Below are 16,570 nucleotides of genomic sequence, written 5' to 3'. Positions count from 1 at the left end.
CCCCGGCAGGCCGTTTGTTTTGACGTTCCGTGACAGGCCCCGCACCCCCACCTCCGGGCCGACCGGAAGCTTGTGCTGAGTACATCATACCTGAACAACTCAGTGAGGCAGAACACAGCAGTGCACACCAGGGTGACCCCTTCAGTGCATAAACCAATTAACCTGTCCACTGCAGGGCATATAGAAATGAAGTTATTTTCTGCATATAATAATAATATAAGTTCAGTTCTATATAACAATTTCTGTTATCACCACTACCACTACAACTACCACTACTACAAGCTTTGTCTGGAATTTTGTGGACTAACAGACAAACAGACATACAGACAAGCTGGGATCAAAACATTACCTCCTTCCACCATTGAGTGTAGAGGTAAACATCATGGAAATTATATCATGCCCTAGATTTAATTCATGCTTACCCGTGTATTTGCTTCACTGGTTCACAAGGTCTTTTGCATACATGTAATTCAGACTCTCGTCTTCATTGCTGACCACACAATGTTCGCAACATATTAATGTACATTTGTGCCAAATTTGGTGCTTGTATCACAAAATGCACAATTCTTTTGAATATTTGGGCTAAGCCGCCCCACTATATCGGCCGGCCTCGAAGACCGAAATTGTGACGGTGTCACCCGAAAAATTTGAAATTACGAAATTTGAAAAAATTTGAAAAAAAAAATTACGGAATTTCAAGTGGCCCAATATCTGAAAATGTTCGCAACATATTAATGTACATTTGTGCCAAATTTGGTGCTTGTATCACAAAATGCACAACAGGTTTGCTATGCTGCTACACTATTAACTGAAAAGTGGATTTTGTGATGTCATTTGTTGTTCTTATTGACGCATTGTCCAGTACAGTTAGTTGTGCTTTTCGGTGCAGTAGGTTGTGCTTCTTGGTGCAGTTAGTTGTGCTTCTCAGTGCAGCTAGTTGTGCTTCTTGGTGCAGTTAGTTGTGCTTCTCGGTGCAGTTAGTTGTGCTTCTCAGTGCAGCTAGTTGTGCTTGTCGGTGCAGTTAGTTGTGCTTCTTGGTGCAGTTAGTTGTGCTTCTCAGTGCAGCTAGTTGTGCTTCTCGGTGCAGTTAGTTGTGCTTCTCGGTGCAGTTATTTGTGCTTCTCGGTGCAGTTAGTTGTGGTTCTCGGTGCGGTTTTTGTGGTACTAGGTACAGTAGGTTATGGTTCTCGGTGCGGTTTTTGTGGTTCTCAGTGCAGCTAGTTGTGCTTCTCGGTGCAGTTAGTTGTGGTTCTCGGTGCGGTTTTTGTAGTTATAGGTGCAGTAGGTTGTGGTTCTCGGTGCGGTTTTTGTAGTTATAGGTGCAGTTAGTTGTGGTTCTCGGTGCGGTTTTTGTAGTTATAGGTGCAGTAGGTTGTGGTTCTCGGTGCGGTTTTTGTAGTTATAGGTGCAGCTAGTTGTGCTTCTCGGTGCAGTTAGTTGTGGTTCTCGGTGCGGTTTTTGTAGTTATAGGTGCAGTAGGTTGTGGTTCTCGGTGCGGTTTTTGTGGTTCTCAGTGCAGCTAGTTGTGCTTCTCGGTGCAGTTAGTTGTGGTTCTCGGTGCGGTTTTTGTGGTTCTAGATGCTGTAGGTTGTGGTTCTCGGTGCGGTTTTTGTAGTTATATGTGCAGTTAGTTGTGGTTCTCGGTGCGGTTTTTGTGGTTCTAGGTGCGGTTTTTGTGGTTCTCAGTGCAGCTAGTTGTGCTTCTCGGTGCAGTTAGTTGTGGTTCTCGGTGCGGTTTTGTGGTTCTAGGTGCGGTTTTTGTGGTTCTCAGTGCAGCTAGTTGTGCTTCTCGGTGCAGTTAGTTGTGGTTCTCGGTGCGGTTTTTGTAGTTATAGGTGCGGTTTTTGTGGTTCTCAGTGCAGCTAGTTGTGCTTCTCGGTGCAGTTAGTTGTGGTTCTCGGCGCGGTTTTTGTAGTTATAGGTGCGGTTTTTGTGGTTCTCAGTGCAGCTAGTTGTGCTTCTCGGTGCAGTTAGTTGTGGTTCTCGGTGCGGTTTTTGTGGTTCTCAGTGCAGCTAGTTGTGCTTCTCGGTGCAGTTAGTTGTGGTTCTTGGTGCGGTTTTTGTAGTTATAGGTGCGGTTTTTGTGGTTCTCAGTGCAGCTAGTTGTGCTTCTCGGTCCAGTTAGTTGTGGTTCTCGGTGCGGTTTTTGTAGTTATAGGTGCGGTTTTTGTGGTTCTCAGTGCAGCTAGTTGTGCTTCTCGGTGCAGTTAGTTGTGGTTCTCGGTGCGGTTTTTGTGGTTCTAGGTGCGGTTTTTGTGGTTCTCAGTGCAGCTAGTTGTGCTTCTCGGTGCAGTTAGTTGTGGTTCTCGGTGCGGTTTTTGTGGTTATAGGTGCAGTAGATTGTGGTTCTCGGTGCGGCTTTTGTGGTTCTATGTGCGTTGTGCAGAATAGTTTCTTGTGGTTTTCAGTGCATTCGATCATGGTATCCGCCTGTCGATTATGGATTTATCAAGACATGGTCAGTGCAATAATCATGTGCTCTTGAAGAGAGCGGCATATCAAACCAATGCCCCTCACCACCCAACCACCCTCCTCCCTCGCCCAACCATCTTTTCGCAATAGATGTGGAGGAAGCCGAGGAGTTGCTACAACCTCATGCGGAGCTTCAGGGAGTTGACCTCTGGCGGAGGTTCCATGGTATTGGTACAGAGATGATCATCACCAAGGCTGGAAGGTAACACTCACCCTTGTTACCTTCACCACCGAAGGTGGATGGGCGTTATATTTTCACCCGTCTGTTTGTCTGTCTTGTTTGGTTGTGTGTGAATAGGATATCTCAAAAGGTTAGGAATGGATTCGGACGAAACATGGTGGACAGGTTGGGTGTGTGACAAGGAAGAATTGATTCAATTTTGGTGAAGATCTGGATCCAGATCTGAGAATTTTTAATTACCTCCGCCACCAAAGGTGTATGGAGGTTATGTTTTCACCCCTGTCTGTCTGTCTGTCTGTCTGCTTGTCCGTTTGTGAACAAGATATCTCAAAAAGTTGTGGACGGATTCGGACGAAATTTGACAGAGATGTAGTGTATGTAACAAGGACAAAATGATTGAAGATCCGGATTCGGATCCGGCTATTAGAATTTTTAAGTGATTCTTCACCATTGGGAGATAGGGCCAAAAACGATACATAGCAGGATATCTCAAAAAGTTGTGGACGGATTTGGACGAAATTTAGCAGAGATGTAGTGTATGTAACAAGGACAAAATGATTGAAGATCCGGATTCGGATCCGGCTATTAGAATTTTTAAGTGATTCTTCACCATTGGGAGATAGGGCCAAAAACGATACATAGCAGGATATCTCAAAAAGTTATGGACGGATTCGGACGAAATTTAGCAGAGATGTCGTGTATGTAACAAGGACAAAATGATTGAAGATCCGGATTCGGATCCGGCTATTAGAATTTTTAAGTGATTCTTCACCATTGGGGATAGGGCCAAAAACGATACATAGCAGGATATCTCAAAAAGTTGTGGACGGATTTGGACGAAACTTGGTGGACCGGTTGGGTGTGTGAGAAGGTAGAATCGATTCGATTTTGGTGAAGACCTGAATATGGATTCGGATATGAGAATTATTTAATTTTTTAAGTGATTATTCATCGGTGAATGATGGGGCTAAAACCAACATATAGCAGAATATCTCAAAAAGTTATGGACGGATTCGGATGAAATTTGACAGAGATGTAGCGTATGTGACGAGGACAAAATGATTGAAGATCCGGATTCGCATACGGCTATTAGAATTGCCGAAGTGATTCTTCACCATTGGGAGATAGGGCCAAAAACGATACATTGTGGGATATCTCAAAAAGTTATGGACGGATTCGGACGAAATTTAGCAGAGATGTAGTGTATGTGACAAGGACAAAATGATTGAAGATCCGGATTCGGATCCGGCTATTGGAATTTTTAAGTGATTCTTCACCATTGGGAGATAGGGCCAAAACGATACATAGCAGGATATCTCAAAAAGTTGTGGACAGATTTGGACGAAACTTGGTGGACAGGTTGGGTGTGTGACAAGGTAGAATCGATTCGATTTTGGTGAAGATCTGAATATGGATTCGGATATGCGAATTATTTAATTTTAAAGTGATTCTTCATCGTTGAATGATGGGGCTAAAACCAACATATAGCAGAATATCTCAAAAAGTTATGGACGGATTTGGACGAAACTTATTGTAGATGTTGTGTGTGTGACAAGGAAGAACCTATTCAATTTTGGTGAGGATCCGGATTCGGATCCGGCTAGTAGAATTTTAAAGTGATTCTTCGCCATTTGGAAGATAGGGCCAAAAACCATACAAAGCAGGATATCTCAAAAAGCTGTGGACGGATGATTTTGATTAAATGTGATTCTGCATTGTGATTTTCTGGTCTACTATAACTATGGGATAAAAAACGTAAACTGTTCACCTGGTGGAGGGAGGTATGGTCTCTACTGAGTACCCTTCTAGCTTTTTAAGTGATTCTTCACCATTGAGAGATATGGCCAAAGTGATATATTGCAGGATATCTCAAAAAGTTGTGGACAAGTTATGACAAAACTTGGAGGATGAATTACAAGTCGATTAGATTTTGGTTCATGTCCGAATCCAGATACGGTCTATCAATGGGATGCAAAACATGAACTGTTCAACCTGATGGAGGAATGCCATTGACGTCACTGATCATTTTCATGCTATTCAGCGACGCAGTGGTTCCTAAACTTTTTTGGTGGCGACCCTGAATACAATCTTGTCCTCGCCTGGTGACCCTAAAGGTTGTACATGCAGTGTTAATGACCTATAATTTTGATACGTTGTGTTTACCGTATTCATATAGTTTTATTGAATTAATTACCAACACATAATGGTTTTCAAAGAGTTTTTAATTGGACAAAATGAAAAACAAATTTACATGAAAATGAGACTTTATTACACGAAGATTTTCTCAGTGGTTACTATGATACTGCTTCATTTTGTGGGTAAGCTCCTCTAAGTTTGGTTTTATGTTGATGAACAGAGCACAACGCAAGTTATGCTTAGAATCCATTTGGTTCCCTGCTTTAGTCTTGATTGCAACAAGACCTGAAAATCCTTGTTCACAGAGATATATTGTTGGAAAAGGGAGAAGAGCCTTTTCAGCCTCCCGAGTCAGAATGGGCTTATCCGCAAGTTGGGTGCAAAATTTTGAAGACAGGATCTTTTCAAAGCGTTGCTTCTGCACTTGATTTTCCTGGAGTTCTATAAGTTCTTCTTGAAATCCTGGAATATCTCCTCCGACGTCCACATTGAACACATTTCTTATCCAACTATGTATGCTTCCTGAGGTCGACGTTTTCCGGAAAATACCTGTCCATTTCTTCCTGAAGGTTCTTCAGATGATCTTCGAAAATACTTTTGACTTCTGCAAGCGATATTTTGATACACACGTAAATAAAGACAGATAAGATGTAGGTGATACTTACTTTGTTTGTAGTAACTAGATCTCAGCCTCCAGTAAACAAGTGAAAGCACGACTGTCAGATTGTGAACTGTCGACACATGCGAAAATGAAATTTCTTATACTAGGACGTGCCCGTACGTGGGTGCCCGTTCGGAAAAACATTCCAAACCGCGTGGCAGTAACGACCACAGAACCCCCCCCCCCCTCTATTTACATGAAATGGTTTGGTCCATTCGCAAAGCCAAAGCGAACGACCACAGAACCCCCCCCCCCCCCTCTATTTACATGAATGGTTTGGTCCATTCGCAAAGCCAAAGCGAACGGCGAACGGCTAAATCGCCATAGCTCGGTAACTACTTCTCCGATTAATATGAAACCTTGAAAAGGCACATCCTCAGGTCCCCAGCAATATACCTGGCAAGTTTCAAGTATATCGGACCCGTGGTTGTCGAGAAACAGCGGTCACAGACAAACACACACACACACACACACACACACACACACACACACACACAGACACACACACACACACAGAGATTACTGGAATTATAGATAGATGTGAAAAATTGGTTTTCTAGAACATTCTTGAATGATTCAGAATAAAAAAGAAATTTTGGCAACAGAATATAATTAAATAAACTGCAATGATAAAACTCATCCAGAACAGTTATGAATGTATAAAAATCAAACCCTCCCATCTACTTTCTGAATAATCCTCTCCAAGAAGTTCTGTCACTCAAGCTTTTGGGTCTCACTATCTGCCATGATCTTTCCTGGGAAAACCACATTTCCAAGCTGTCCTCCAAAGCCAGTCGCCGACTGGGCATCATCCGTCGCGCGAAGTCCTTCCTTGGCTCACTTGAGCTCCTCACCACATACAAGGCTTTCATCCGCAGCTCAATGGAGTACTGCTCTCCCCTCTGGGCTGGTGCTCCTGCCTCACACCTAGCTCGTCTTCACGCTGTTGAAACCAAAGCATTCAGAATCATTGGAATCTCCCGCGATTAAGCTATCTCCGAGGGCCTTTCGCTTAATCACCGCAGGTAGGTTGGTGGTCTTTCCGTCTTCTACCGACTCCTCTCCGACCTTGCTCCCCCAGCTCTCTCTGGGCTCTGTCCCCCAAATATTCCTGCAGGTCGCACAAGATCTGCCTGCAACCTTCTTATGGTTAAACTGCCAAAATCAAGACTCTCTGCTCACCTTCACTCCTTCATTCCTCTTTTCTCCCGCCTCTGGAACAAACTCCCTCATTCTCTTCAATCCCACTCCTCCCTCCAGGTCTTTAAAACGGCTGTTCACCACCATCTCTGATCTTCCCCAATCCAAAACCTTGATCTTTTCTACCCCCGCTAATTTCACCCCAAATCCACTTTTTTGAGGTGACTTTTGTCTTCTTTCCTGGAAGTCCTTGGTGTCCTTGCGTTTTATACCCATCCTGCCTCCCCCCAGGCCCTCTCCCTCCAAAAACATCTCCCGATGTCCCTGCTCTCAAATGTTGTGTTTGTGTGCTTCCTCTACTTCTCTCCCCATCTTGTCGACTGCTCCCCTTTTTATATACTTTGTTTGTTTGTTTGTTTGATTTGTTTGTTTGATAAATGTTAGCTCTTTCACGAGCCTCGACTCTGTATACGAAAAAAAAAAAAAACATTTTAAATTTAAATCAAAACGTTTAACGAATAAAAACAGTGCATTCGATATTTAAGCTCAAAACGATAAAACTACAGCGCCATCTATAAATATCACATTCAGATAAGAGTCCTACTTAAAAACAGGCTCCTCGCTGGTCTGCTTGATGCACGAGTATTGGACGTGAACGGACTCGAACATTATTAACGCACAGGTTGTAAACCTGGTGCGTTATAGCGTTTGCCTGGGAATTTCTGTCTCTCCAAAAGTGAAGCTCCAACAGTGTAGACGTTTCTGTCGCTCAGATGTGTAAACAGTTTCTGTCGCTCAGATGTGTAAACATGACGTCATCAAATCTATATTTAGGCTAACCATGGGCTACCCCTTTGGCTGGTACGCGGCCGCTCGCTAGTACATAATATAGGATATATTTGTTATATGTTATGTTATAGGATATATAGGATATATGTTATATGATATAGGATATATATAGGATAGGTTATAGGATATATATGTTATAGGATAGGAATATAGGACCCAAATGACCCAGAGGACCCAAATGACCCAGAGGACCCAAATGACCCAGAGGACCCAAATGACCCAGAGGACCCAAATGACCCAAATGACCCAAATGACCCAGAGGACCCAAATGACCCAGAGGACCCAAATGACCCAGAGGACCCAAATGACCCAGAGGACCCAAATGACCCAGAGGACCCAAATGACCCAGAGGACCCAAATGACCCAGAGGACCCAAATGACCCAGAGGACCCAAATGACCCAAATGACCCAGAGGACCCAAATGACCCAGAAGACCCAAATGACCCAGAGGACCCAAATGACCCAGAGGACCCAAATGACCCAGAGGACCCAAATGACCCAAATGACCCAGAGGACCCAAATGACCCAGAGGACCCAAATGACCCAGAGGACCCAAATGACCCAGAGGACCCAAATGACCCAGAGGACCCAAATGACCCAGAGGACCCAAATGACCCAGAGGACCCAAATGACCCAGAGGACCCAAATGACCCAGAGGACCCAAATGACCCAGAGGACCCAAATGACCCAGAGGACCCAAATGACCCAGAGGACCCAGAGGACCCAAATGACCCAGAGGACCCAAATGACCCAGAGGACCCAAATGACCCAAATGACCCAGAGGACCCAAATGACCCAGAGGACCCAAATGACCCAGAGGACCCAAATGACCCAAATGACCCAGAGGACCCAAATGACCCAGAGGACCCAAATGACCCAGAGGACCCAAATGACCCAGAGGACCCAAATGACCCAAATGACCCAGAGGACCCAAATGACCCAGAGGACCCAGAGGACCCAAATGACCCAGAGGACCCAAATGACCCAGAGGACCCAAATGACCCAAATGACCCAAATGACCCAGAGGACCCAAATGACCCAGAGGACCCAAATGACCCAGAGGACCCAAATGACCCAGAGGACCCAAATGACCCAAATGACCCAGAGGACCCAAATGACCCAGAGGACCCAAATGACCCAGAGGACCCAAATGACCCAGAGGACCCAAATGACCCAGAGGACCCAAATGACCCAGAGGACCCAAATGACCCAGAGGACCCAAATGACCCAGAGGACCCAAATGACCCAGAGGACCCAAATGACCCAGAGGACCCAAATGACCCAGAGGACCCAAATGACCCAAATGACCCAGAGGACCCAGAGGACCCAAATGACCCAGAGGACCCAAATGACCCAAATGACCCAGAGGACCCAAATGACCCAGAGGACCCAAATGACCCAGAGGACCCAAATGACCCAGATGACCCAGATGACCCAAATGACCCAGAGGACCCAAATGACCCAGAGGACCCAAATGACCCAGAGGACCCAAATGACCCAGAGGACCCAAATGACCCAAATGACCCAGAGGACCCAAATGACCCAGAGGACCCAAATGACCCAGAGGACCCAAATGACCCAAATGACCCAGAGGACCCAAATGACCCAGAGGACCCAAATGACCCAGAGGACCCAAATGACCCAAATGACCCAAATGACCCAGAGGACCCAAATGACCCAGAGGACCCAAATGACCCAGAGGACCCAAATGACCCAGAGGACCCAAATGACCCAGAGGACCCAAATGACCCAAATGACCCAGAGGACCCAAATGACCCAGAGGACCCAAATGACCCAAATGACCCAGAGGACCCAAATGACCCAGAGGACCCAAATGACCCAGAGGACCCAAATGACCCAGAGGACCCAAATGACCCAGAGGACCCAAATGACCCAGAGGACCCAAATGACCCAGAGGACCCAAATGACCCAGAGGACCCAAATGACCCAGAGGACCCAAATGACCCAGAGGACCCAAATGACCCAGAGGACCCAAATGACCCAGAGGACCCAAATGACCCAGAGGACCCAAATGACCCAAATGACCCAGAGGACCCAAATGACCCAGAGGACCCAAATGACCCAGAGGACCCAAATGACCCAAATGACCCAAATGACCCAGAGGACCCAGAGGACCCAAATGACCCAGAGGACCCAAATGACCCAAATGACCCAGAGGACCCAAATGACCCAGAGGACCCAAATGACCCAGAGGACCCAAATGACCCAGAGGACCCAAATGACCCAGAGGACCCAAATGACCCAAATGACCCAGAGGACCCAAATGACCCAGAGGACCCAAATGACCCAGAGGACCCAAATGACCCAGAGGACCCAAATGACCCAGAGGACCCAAATGACCCAGAGGACCCAAATGACCCAAATGACCCAAATGACCCAGAGGACCCAAATGACCCAGATGACCCAAATGACCCAGAGGACCCAAATGACCCAGAGGACCCAAATGACCCAGAGGACCCAAATGACCCAGAGGACCCAAAAGACCCAAATGACCCAGAGGACCCAAATGACCCAGAATTTCTGTCTCTCCAAAAGTGAAGCTCCAACAGTGTAGACGTTTCTGTCGCTCAGATGTGTAGACAGTTTCTGTCGCTCAGATGTGTAAACATGACGTCATCAAATCTATATTTAGGCTAACCATGGGCTACCCCTTTGGCTGGTACGCGGCCGCTCGCTAGTACATAATATAGGATATATTTGTTATATGTTATGTTATAGGATATATAGGATATATGTTATATGATATAGGATATATATAGGATAGGTTATAGGATATATATGTTATAGGATAGGAATATAGGACCCAAATGACCCAGAGGACCCAAATGACCCAGAGGACCCAAATGACCCAGAGGACCCAAATGACCCAGAGGACCCAAATGACCCAAATGACCCAAATGACCCAGAGGACCCAAATGACCCAGAGGACCCAAATGACCCAGAGGACCCAAATGACCCAGAGGACCCAAATGACCCAGAGGACCCAAATGACCCAAATGACCCAGAGGACCCAAATGACCCAGAGGACCCAAATGACCCAGAGGACCCAAATGACCCAGAGGACCCAAATGACCCAAATGACCCAGAGGACCCAAATGACCCAGAGGACCCAAATGACCCAGAGGACTCAAATGACCCAGAGGACCCAAATGACCCAGAGGACCCAAATGACCCAGAGGACCCAAATGACCCAGAGGACCCAAATGACCCAGAGGACCCAAATGACCCAGAGGACCCAAATGACCCAGAATTTCTGTCTCTCCAAAAGTGAAGCTCCAACAGTGTAGACGTTTCTGTCGCTCAGATGTGTAGACAGTTTCTGTCGCTCAGATGTGTAAACATGACGTCATCAAATCTATATTTAGGCTAACCATGGGCTACCCCTTTGGCTGGTACGCGGCCGCTCGCTAGTACATAATATAGGATATATTTGTTATATGTTATGTTATAGGATATATAGGATATATGTTATATGATATAGGATATATATAGGATAGGTTATAGGATATATATGTTATAGGATAGGAATTTTGTACATTTAATAAATTTTTAAGATTACAATACTATTTGTTTTGTATTTATGGATGTTTAAATCAAAAGAAAAGTACATAATGTGAATACTAGTAGCAATTTTACAAAAACCATGGCATAATTTCAAATCTTGACCCGAGATGATAATTATGCTACATCATAATTTCCATGTGCCAACCTGGGCGGAATCCAAGTGGATTCACTTGTTATATGAAGCGTATATGGATGCTGTTGTACCCAGCAATTACCCGAAACGTACTTGATGGTAACGTCAACGGTTTAATTCGAAATCTCAACACAGCACATGCCCATTAGGTATCCAAAAACCCCGTATTTCCTTAGCTCCTCCCACTCTCCAAAACCAAACGTCACTTCCGTTTCCCATACAAATGAACGATAACATGTGAATTCCAAACATAAATTACTTGTGAATTATAACACGTGAACTCCAAACATAACAGATGCTATATTACCCACAACTATACTACCTTAATTACTAATTCAATAATTCTTCATATTGTGCCAGTGAAGTAATCCCCTTATATTTATAACACTGTAATATTTCTTTTTTTTGAGACCGTCCCACGACCCTTAGGAACACCCTGACGACGCTCATTTGTGTCGCGACCATTGGTTTGGGAACCACTGAGCTAAGGGAAAGTGATTGTCATGAAGCCAATTAATTTTGATCCAGTAATGTCAAGTCTTTTTCTCCCAAACATAATATTCAGCGCCAGTAAACAGCTTTAGCGCAGGCCCTCCTTGCCTCCTCCCGGTCCTAGCGCAGGCCCTCCTTGCCTCCTCCCGGTCCTAGCGCAGGCCCTCCTTGCCTCCTCCCGGTCCTAGTGCAGGCCCTCCTTGCCCCTCTCGGTCCTAGCGCAGGCCCTCCTTGCCCCCTCTCGGTCCTAGCGCAGGCCCTCCTTGCCGCTCCCGGTCCTAGCGCAGGCCCTCCTTGCCCCGGTCCTAGTGCAGGCCCTCCTTGCCCCTCCCGGTCCTAGTGCAGGCCCTCCTTGCCCCTCCCGGTCCTAGCGCAGGCCCTCCTTGCCCCCTCTCGGTCCTAGCGCAGGCCCTCCTTGCCGCTCCCGGTCCTAGCGCAGGCCCTCCTTGCCGCTCCCGGTCCTAGCGCAGGCCCTCCTTGCCCCTCCCGGTCCTAGCGCAGGCCCTCCTTGTCCCCTCTCGGTCCTAGCGCAGGCCCTCCTTGCCTCCTCTCGGTCCTAGCGCAGGTCCTCCTTGCCCCCTCCCGGTCCTAGCACAGGCCCTCCTTGCCCCCTCCCGGTCCTAGCGCAGGTCTTCCTTGCCCCCTCCTGGTCCTAGCGCAGGCCCTCCTTGCCCCTCCCGGTCCTAGCGCAAGCCCTCCTTGCCCCTCCCGGCTTCTAGCGCAGGTCCTCCTTGCCTCCTCCCGGTCTCCCCCTGTCCGTCCACACCTTGTGTTTTCTCAGACCACACTGTTCCTGCATACACGACATGTTTTACGGTTTTTGGCACTCAATATTCTATTATTCAGAGTTTTATCAAGAATAAGTCAGTATAACCTGACATGTTTTGAAACACGGTCTCTCCCATACAGCAGCTGGTGTTAATTAAAACCGATATTTTAAATAGTGGGTTTCACCAAATCGCCATCTCTCTCTCTCTCTCTTCAAATCCAGGAAAATTCCCTTGTCTCCCCCCCCCCCCCCCCCCCCCCCCGAGGACCCAGGTTCCTGTTCCAGCCTTAGCGAGCTGGAGCTATTCAAGGGCTTGTAAGACCAATTATCCTATAATGTCGTTTTCACTCTACAGCTACAAGTTCTTTCGGCCAAATTAACAGCGCTCGAAATGCCTCTGCGTTCTATCTGGTGACTGCTCCAATACCTGTAAACCTCCACAAGCTGTCACAAGGTGGCACAATGAAGGAACAAGCCAACTGGCAACTAACAAACGAAAAGGGGGTGAGGAACAGAGACAGCAGGTGGGCGCAATAACCTGGAAAAGGGGTTGATATTATTTGTCACAAGGGATGCTTGAGAATGAAAATTAGACTTGGTTCTTAATACGTAGCTTTAGGCTCATAGAAGAGCTGAACGAGAGGGATTCGAAAGGCAATGTGTCAATGATGAAGTCGAAGGAAAACTGGCAGACGAGCAAGGAATGCGCAGACAGAGATAGCATGGCGAGGAGGAAGGTACGGTCAGGGAAATCGATCTTGGAGGAATAACTCCAAGAAAAGGATGGAATGGAAGGAAGAATCGGACTGAATAAGCTCTAGGAGGTGATTCTACAGACAAGTGAAGAGGGCGACAAAATGAGTGCAGACAAGCAGTTGTTAGATTTGGGAAGTGTAACCAGGAATTGTTACTGGATGCCCACATGCGGCCTAGTGGAGCTCGTTGTGAAGGATGAAGGGTTGATCGGGCAAGGGAGTCAAGATCAGATCTTGGGAGATAGGCGACCTGGTAGGACATCAAGGTGTTTGTGATTGGAGATAATCAAACCTCGCACCTCAACTTCTTGTTTAGTAACACTAATTATACTCCGGGAGTGTCAGTCAGTTATCCCTGGTGTTGGGCTAGCGGCTAGGGTGCCGGCTTAGGATACCTAGGATCCTGGGTTCGAATCCCGGTCGATCGCTGAATTAACGCCAGGGGGGTTGACTCAGCCTGTCATCCTTCCGAGGTCGGCTAATTGAGTACCAGTTCACTGGTAATTCCCTGTTTGTCGTTAAAAGCGGCAAAAAGGGTTGGCGTCAGGAAGGGCATCCGGCCGTAAAACATTGCTTCAAAAAGGGGACCAAAAAACAACAACAACCACGGTTCCCGAAAAAGGCCAACCCCTGCTTGCGGGGAAAAATGGCCTCTAAAGGTGGTTATATACTGTCAGTGCATTCCCTCCCTGGTGCAAGAGCACATCATGGAGTGTTTTCCAGACAGGTAGAGGGTTATATTCCATAATCCGAAGATATTGTCCTGAGGGACACCAGCCTCCAAGAAAGAGGCAGGAGAAGGTATGACTTCCAGAATAAAGCTTATGAACATTGAAATCCATGAGCTGATTAAGGAGGGGACCATGGATGCCACTGGCAGAACGTTTCGTATAGTGACCTGGTCTGGGAGTCAGATGGTGATGATGGAAGCTTGAAGAGAAGATTGATGTAGGAATTTTGAGAGAGCTATATACCCTTTTGTACCTGTTGAGATAGTGAATGATTTATTAATTTATTTCTTTATCTCAGCCAAATGTCTAATCATTATCCTGTATTTTTCTCAACATTGGATGTAGTATTGAAGGAGTCTTCAATTGAATCCTGGATTGTTATATGCACTGAAATGTTCATATACGCCATTGGTGGTAAAGTGGACAAATGGGAAAATAACTGTGCCGCCTTCACTTTTCACCCCTCAGCCCAAATTGGGCTAAGGGGTATTGCCGTCCGGGCGTCCGTCAACTTTTGGTTTCCGTCAATTTCAAGAACGGCTTGTCCGATTAAATCCATTTTTACAGTGTGTGTTGGGGTTGAGTAGAGGAAGGTTCCTTTTGAAAATGGGCGCGCTGCGATTTTCAATATGGCCGCCACGGTAGCCATCTTCAAATTGGTTTCTGTCAATTTCGAAGAGAACGGCATGTCCGATTAAGTCCATGTTTGCAGTGTGTGTTGGGGTTGAGTAGAGGAAGGTTCCTTTTGAAAATGGGCGCGCTGCGATTTTCAATATGGCCGCCACGGTAGCCATCTTGAAATTAGTTTCCGTCAATTTCGAAGAGAACGGCTTGTCCGATTAAATCCATTTTTGCAGTGTGTGTTGGGGTTGAATAGAGGATGGTTCATGGGCGTGCTGCGATTTTCAATATGGCCGCCACGGCAGCCATCTTGAAATTGGTTTCCGTCAATTTCGAGCAGAACGGCTTGTCCGATTAAATCAATTTTTGCAGAGTATGTTGGGGTTGAGTAGAGGAAGGTTCCTTTCGAAAATGGGCGCGCTGCGATTTTCAATATGGCCGCCACGGCAGCCATCTTGAAATTGGTTTCCACCATGCATGAGCTGAGGGGTTACGCCCGCTTTGCGGTGCTATTTAGTTGTTTTGTAATCACATGACAGACTATCTCATACTTGATTTGCATACACATGACAGGTTTGTCATTGTTTTGCATTCTATGATACAACCCCAGCACTGCCTGGGGAGTGGGGGGGGGGGGGGGGGGAGTCTGTGGGCTGGCAGCAACACTTCCTGACCCCACATCCCAATATACACTTTATAGCGGCCTTGGTGGCCTCATAACGACATTCAAGGCCAACGTGTGGTAGCTTAAAACCTTCACAAGATTATAAAGTACCTACACCAAAAATGTGGCTCCTCTAGATGCTACGGTTTTGCCATGAAAGAATAACAAAGAAACAACATTGAAAATATGGATACGTGTATAGATTGATGCAGTTTGCCAGTGCTCACACAAGGGGCAGCAGTTGCTTGATTGTATACCTGTATTATTACATTGGGCTGCTGGGATAGCCGAGCGGTGTACATGCTCACCTGTAAGTTGACAAGCCTGGGTTTGAATATCAGGGCAGCAATGAACTGTCATCCTGGTGTTTCGCATGCAGGGTGACTCATCGATGTGTTAAGCTGGCCGTCCTGTCTGCCAGCATTAGTTGGCGGGCATTAAAAATCCCACTGTGCCTTTGGAAAAGATCAAGCCATTGCGTTCCGGTATCCCGACCAAATTCCAAGTTCATGCTATAATCAGCTCTAGTAATGCCAGGCCTGGCGATCCAGTTCTTGAAAGACTTAGACCTAAAGTATATGAGGCGCAAACCCCAAACTAATGGGATGATAGTGTAAAGGATAATTATCGTTACTGTCATAATAGAGTCACTCTACCAATGGGTTAACCTAGAATGCAGAGCAGGTGGAAAGCATTTCCAAAAGTGAAACTACACCCACGCCTCAATGATGCATTTGATTCCCATCCTAATTCCTGTGATGGCCGACATTGAGGAGAGGGAGAGAGAGCAATCCTTGGGAACCTCCATGTGGAATTCCAATGTGGTTAAATCAGAAAATTCTCATCAAATTATTTTATCTCACACCCTTTCCTCCTCCCCTCCATTCAGGCGAATGTTTCCATCCCTCCGTGTCCGACTATCCGGTTTGGATCCCGATGAGCAGTACCTTGTGGCGATGGACATTGTACCAGTGGACAACAAGCGCTACAGGTACATTTTTCTTCCTATATGAAACAAGTCATCACGGGATGGAGACCAAACTCCAAGTGGTTTTTGAAACAAGTTTCACAAATATTTATACAACATTACAATGATCTGATACAGTATTTTATTCTTACTTATACACCCCCAACATCTCGTATGGACTGTAGCTGCATAATTTAGTTCTAACTGGACTTGTACCGATTTCTAAAATAATTTATTACCTCCGCGACAGAGTTATGTTTTCACCCATGTTTGTGTCTGTCTGTCTGTCCGTCTGTGAACAAAATATCTCAAAAAGTTGTGGACGGATTCGGACGAAATTTGTCAGAGATGTAGCGTATGTGACAAGGACGAATTGATTCGATTTTGGTGAAGATCCGGATTCGGATCCGGCCA

General features: G+C 46.2%; 1 protein-coding gene across 2 annotated transcripts in view; it reads left to right on the top strand.

The window, feature by feature from the left end:
- Nucleotides 1-16,570, top strand: part of LOC137423603 (T-box transcription factor TBX15) — a 53,264-nt gene that overhangs the window by 23,369 nt on the left and 13,325 nt on the right. For both annotated transcript variants that reach the window (XM_068110931.2, XM_068110930.2), the window contains exons 2-3: nucleotides 2,563-2,674; nucleotides 16,079-16,180. In XM_068110931.2, coding sequence (XP_067967032.1) covers nucleotides 2,563-2,674; nucleotides 16,079-16,180 — 214 coding nt within the window. The remainder of the gene's footprint in view (nucleotides 1-2,562; nucleotides 2,675-16,078; nucleotides 16,181-16,570) is intronic.

Source organism: Myxine glutinosa, chromosome 3, assembly GCF_964187855.1.
Source record: "Myxine glutinosa chromosome 3, kmMyxGlut1.1, whole genome shotgun sequence".
Lineage (NCBI taxonomy): Eukaryota > Metazoa > Chordata > Myxini > Myxiniformes > Myxinidae > Myxine > Myxine glutinosa.
Note: the sequence above shows the minus strand (reverse complement) of the source record. Positions and strands in the feature narration are given on the sequence as shown.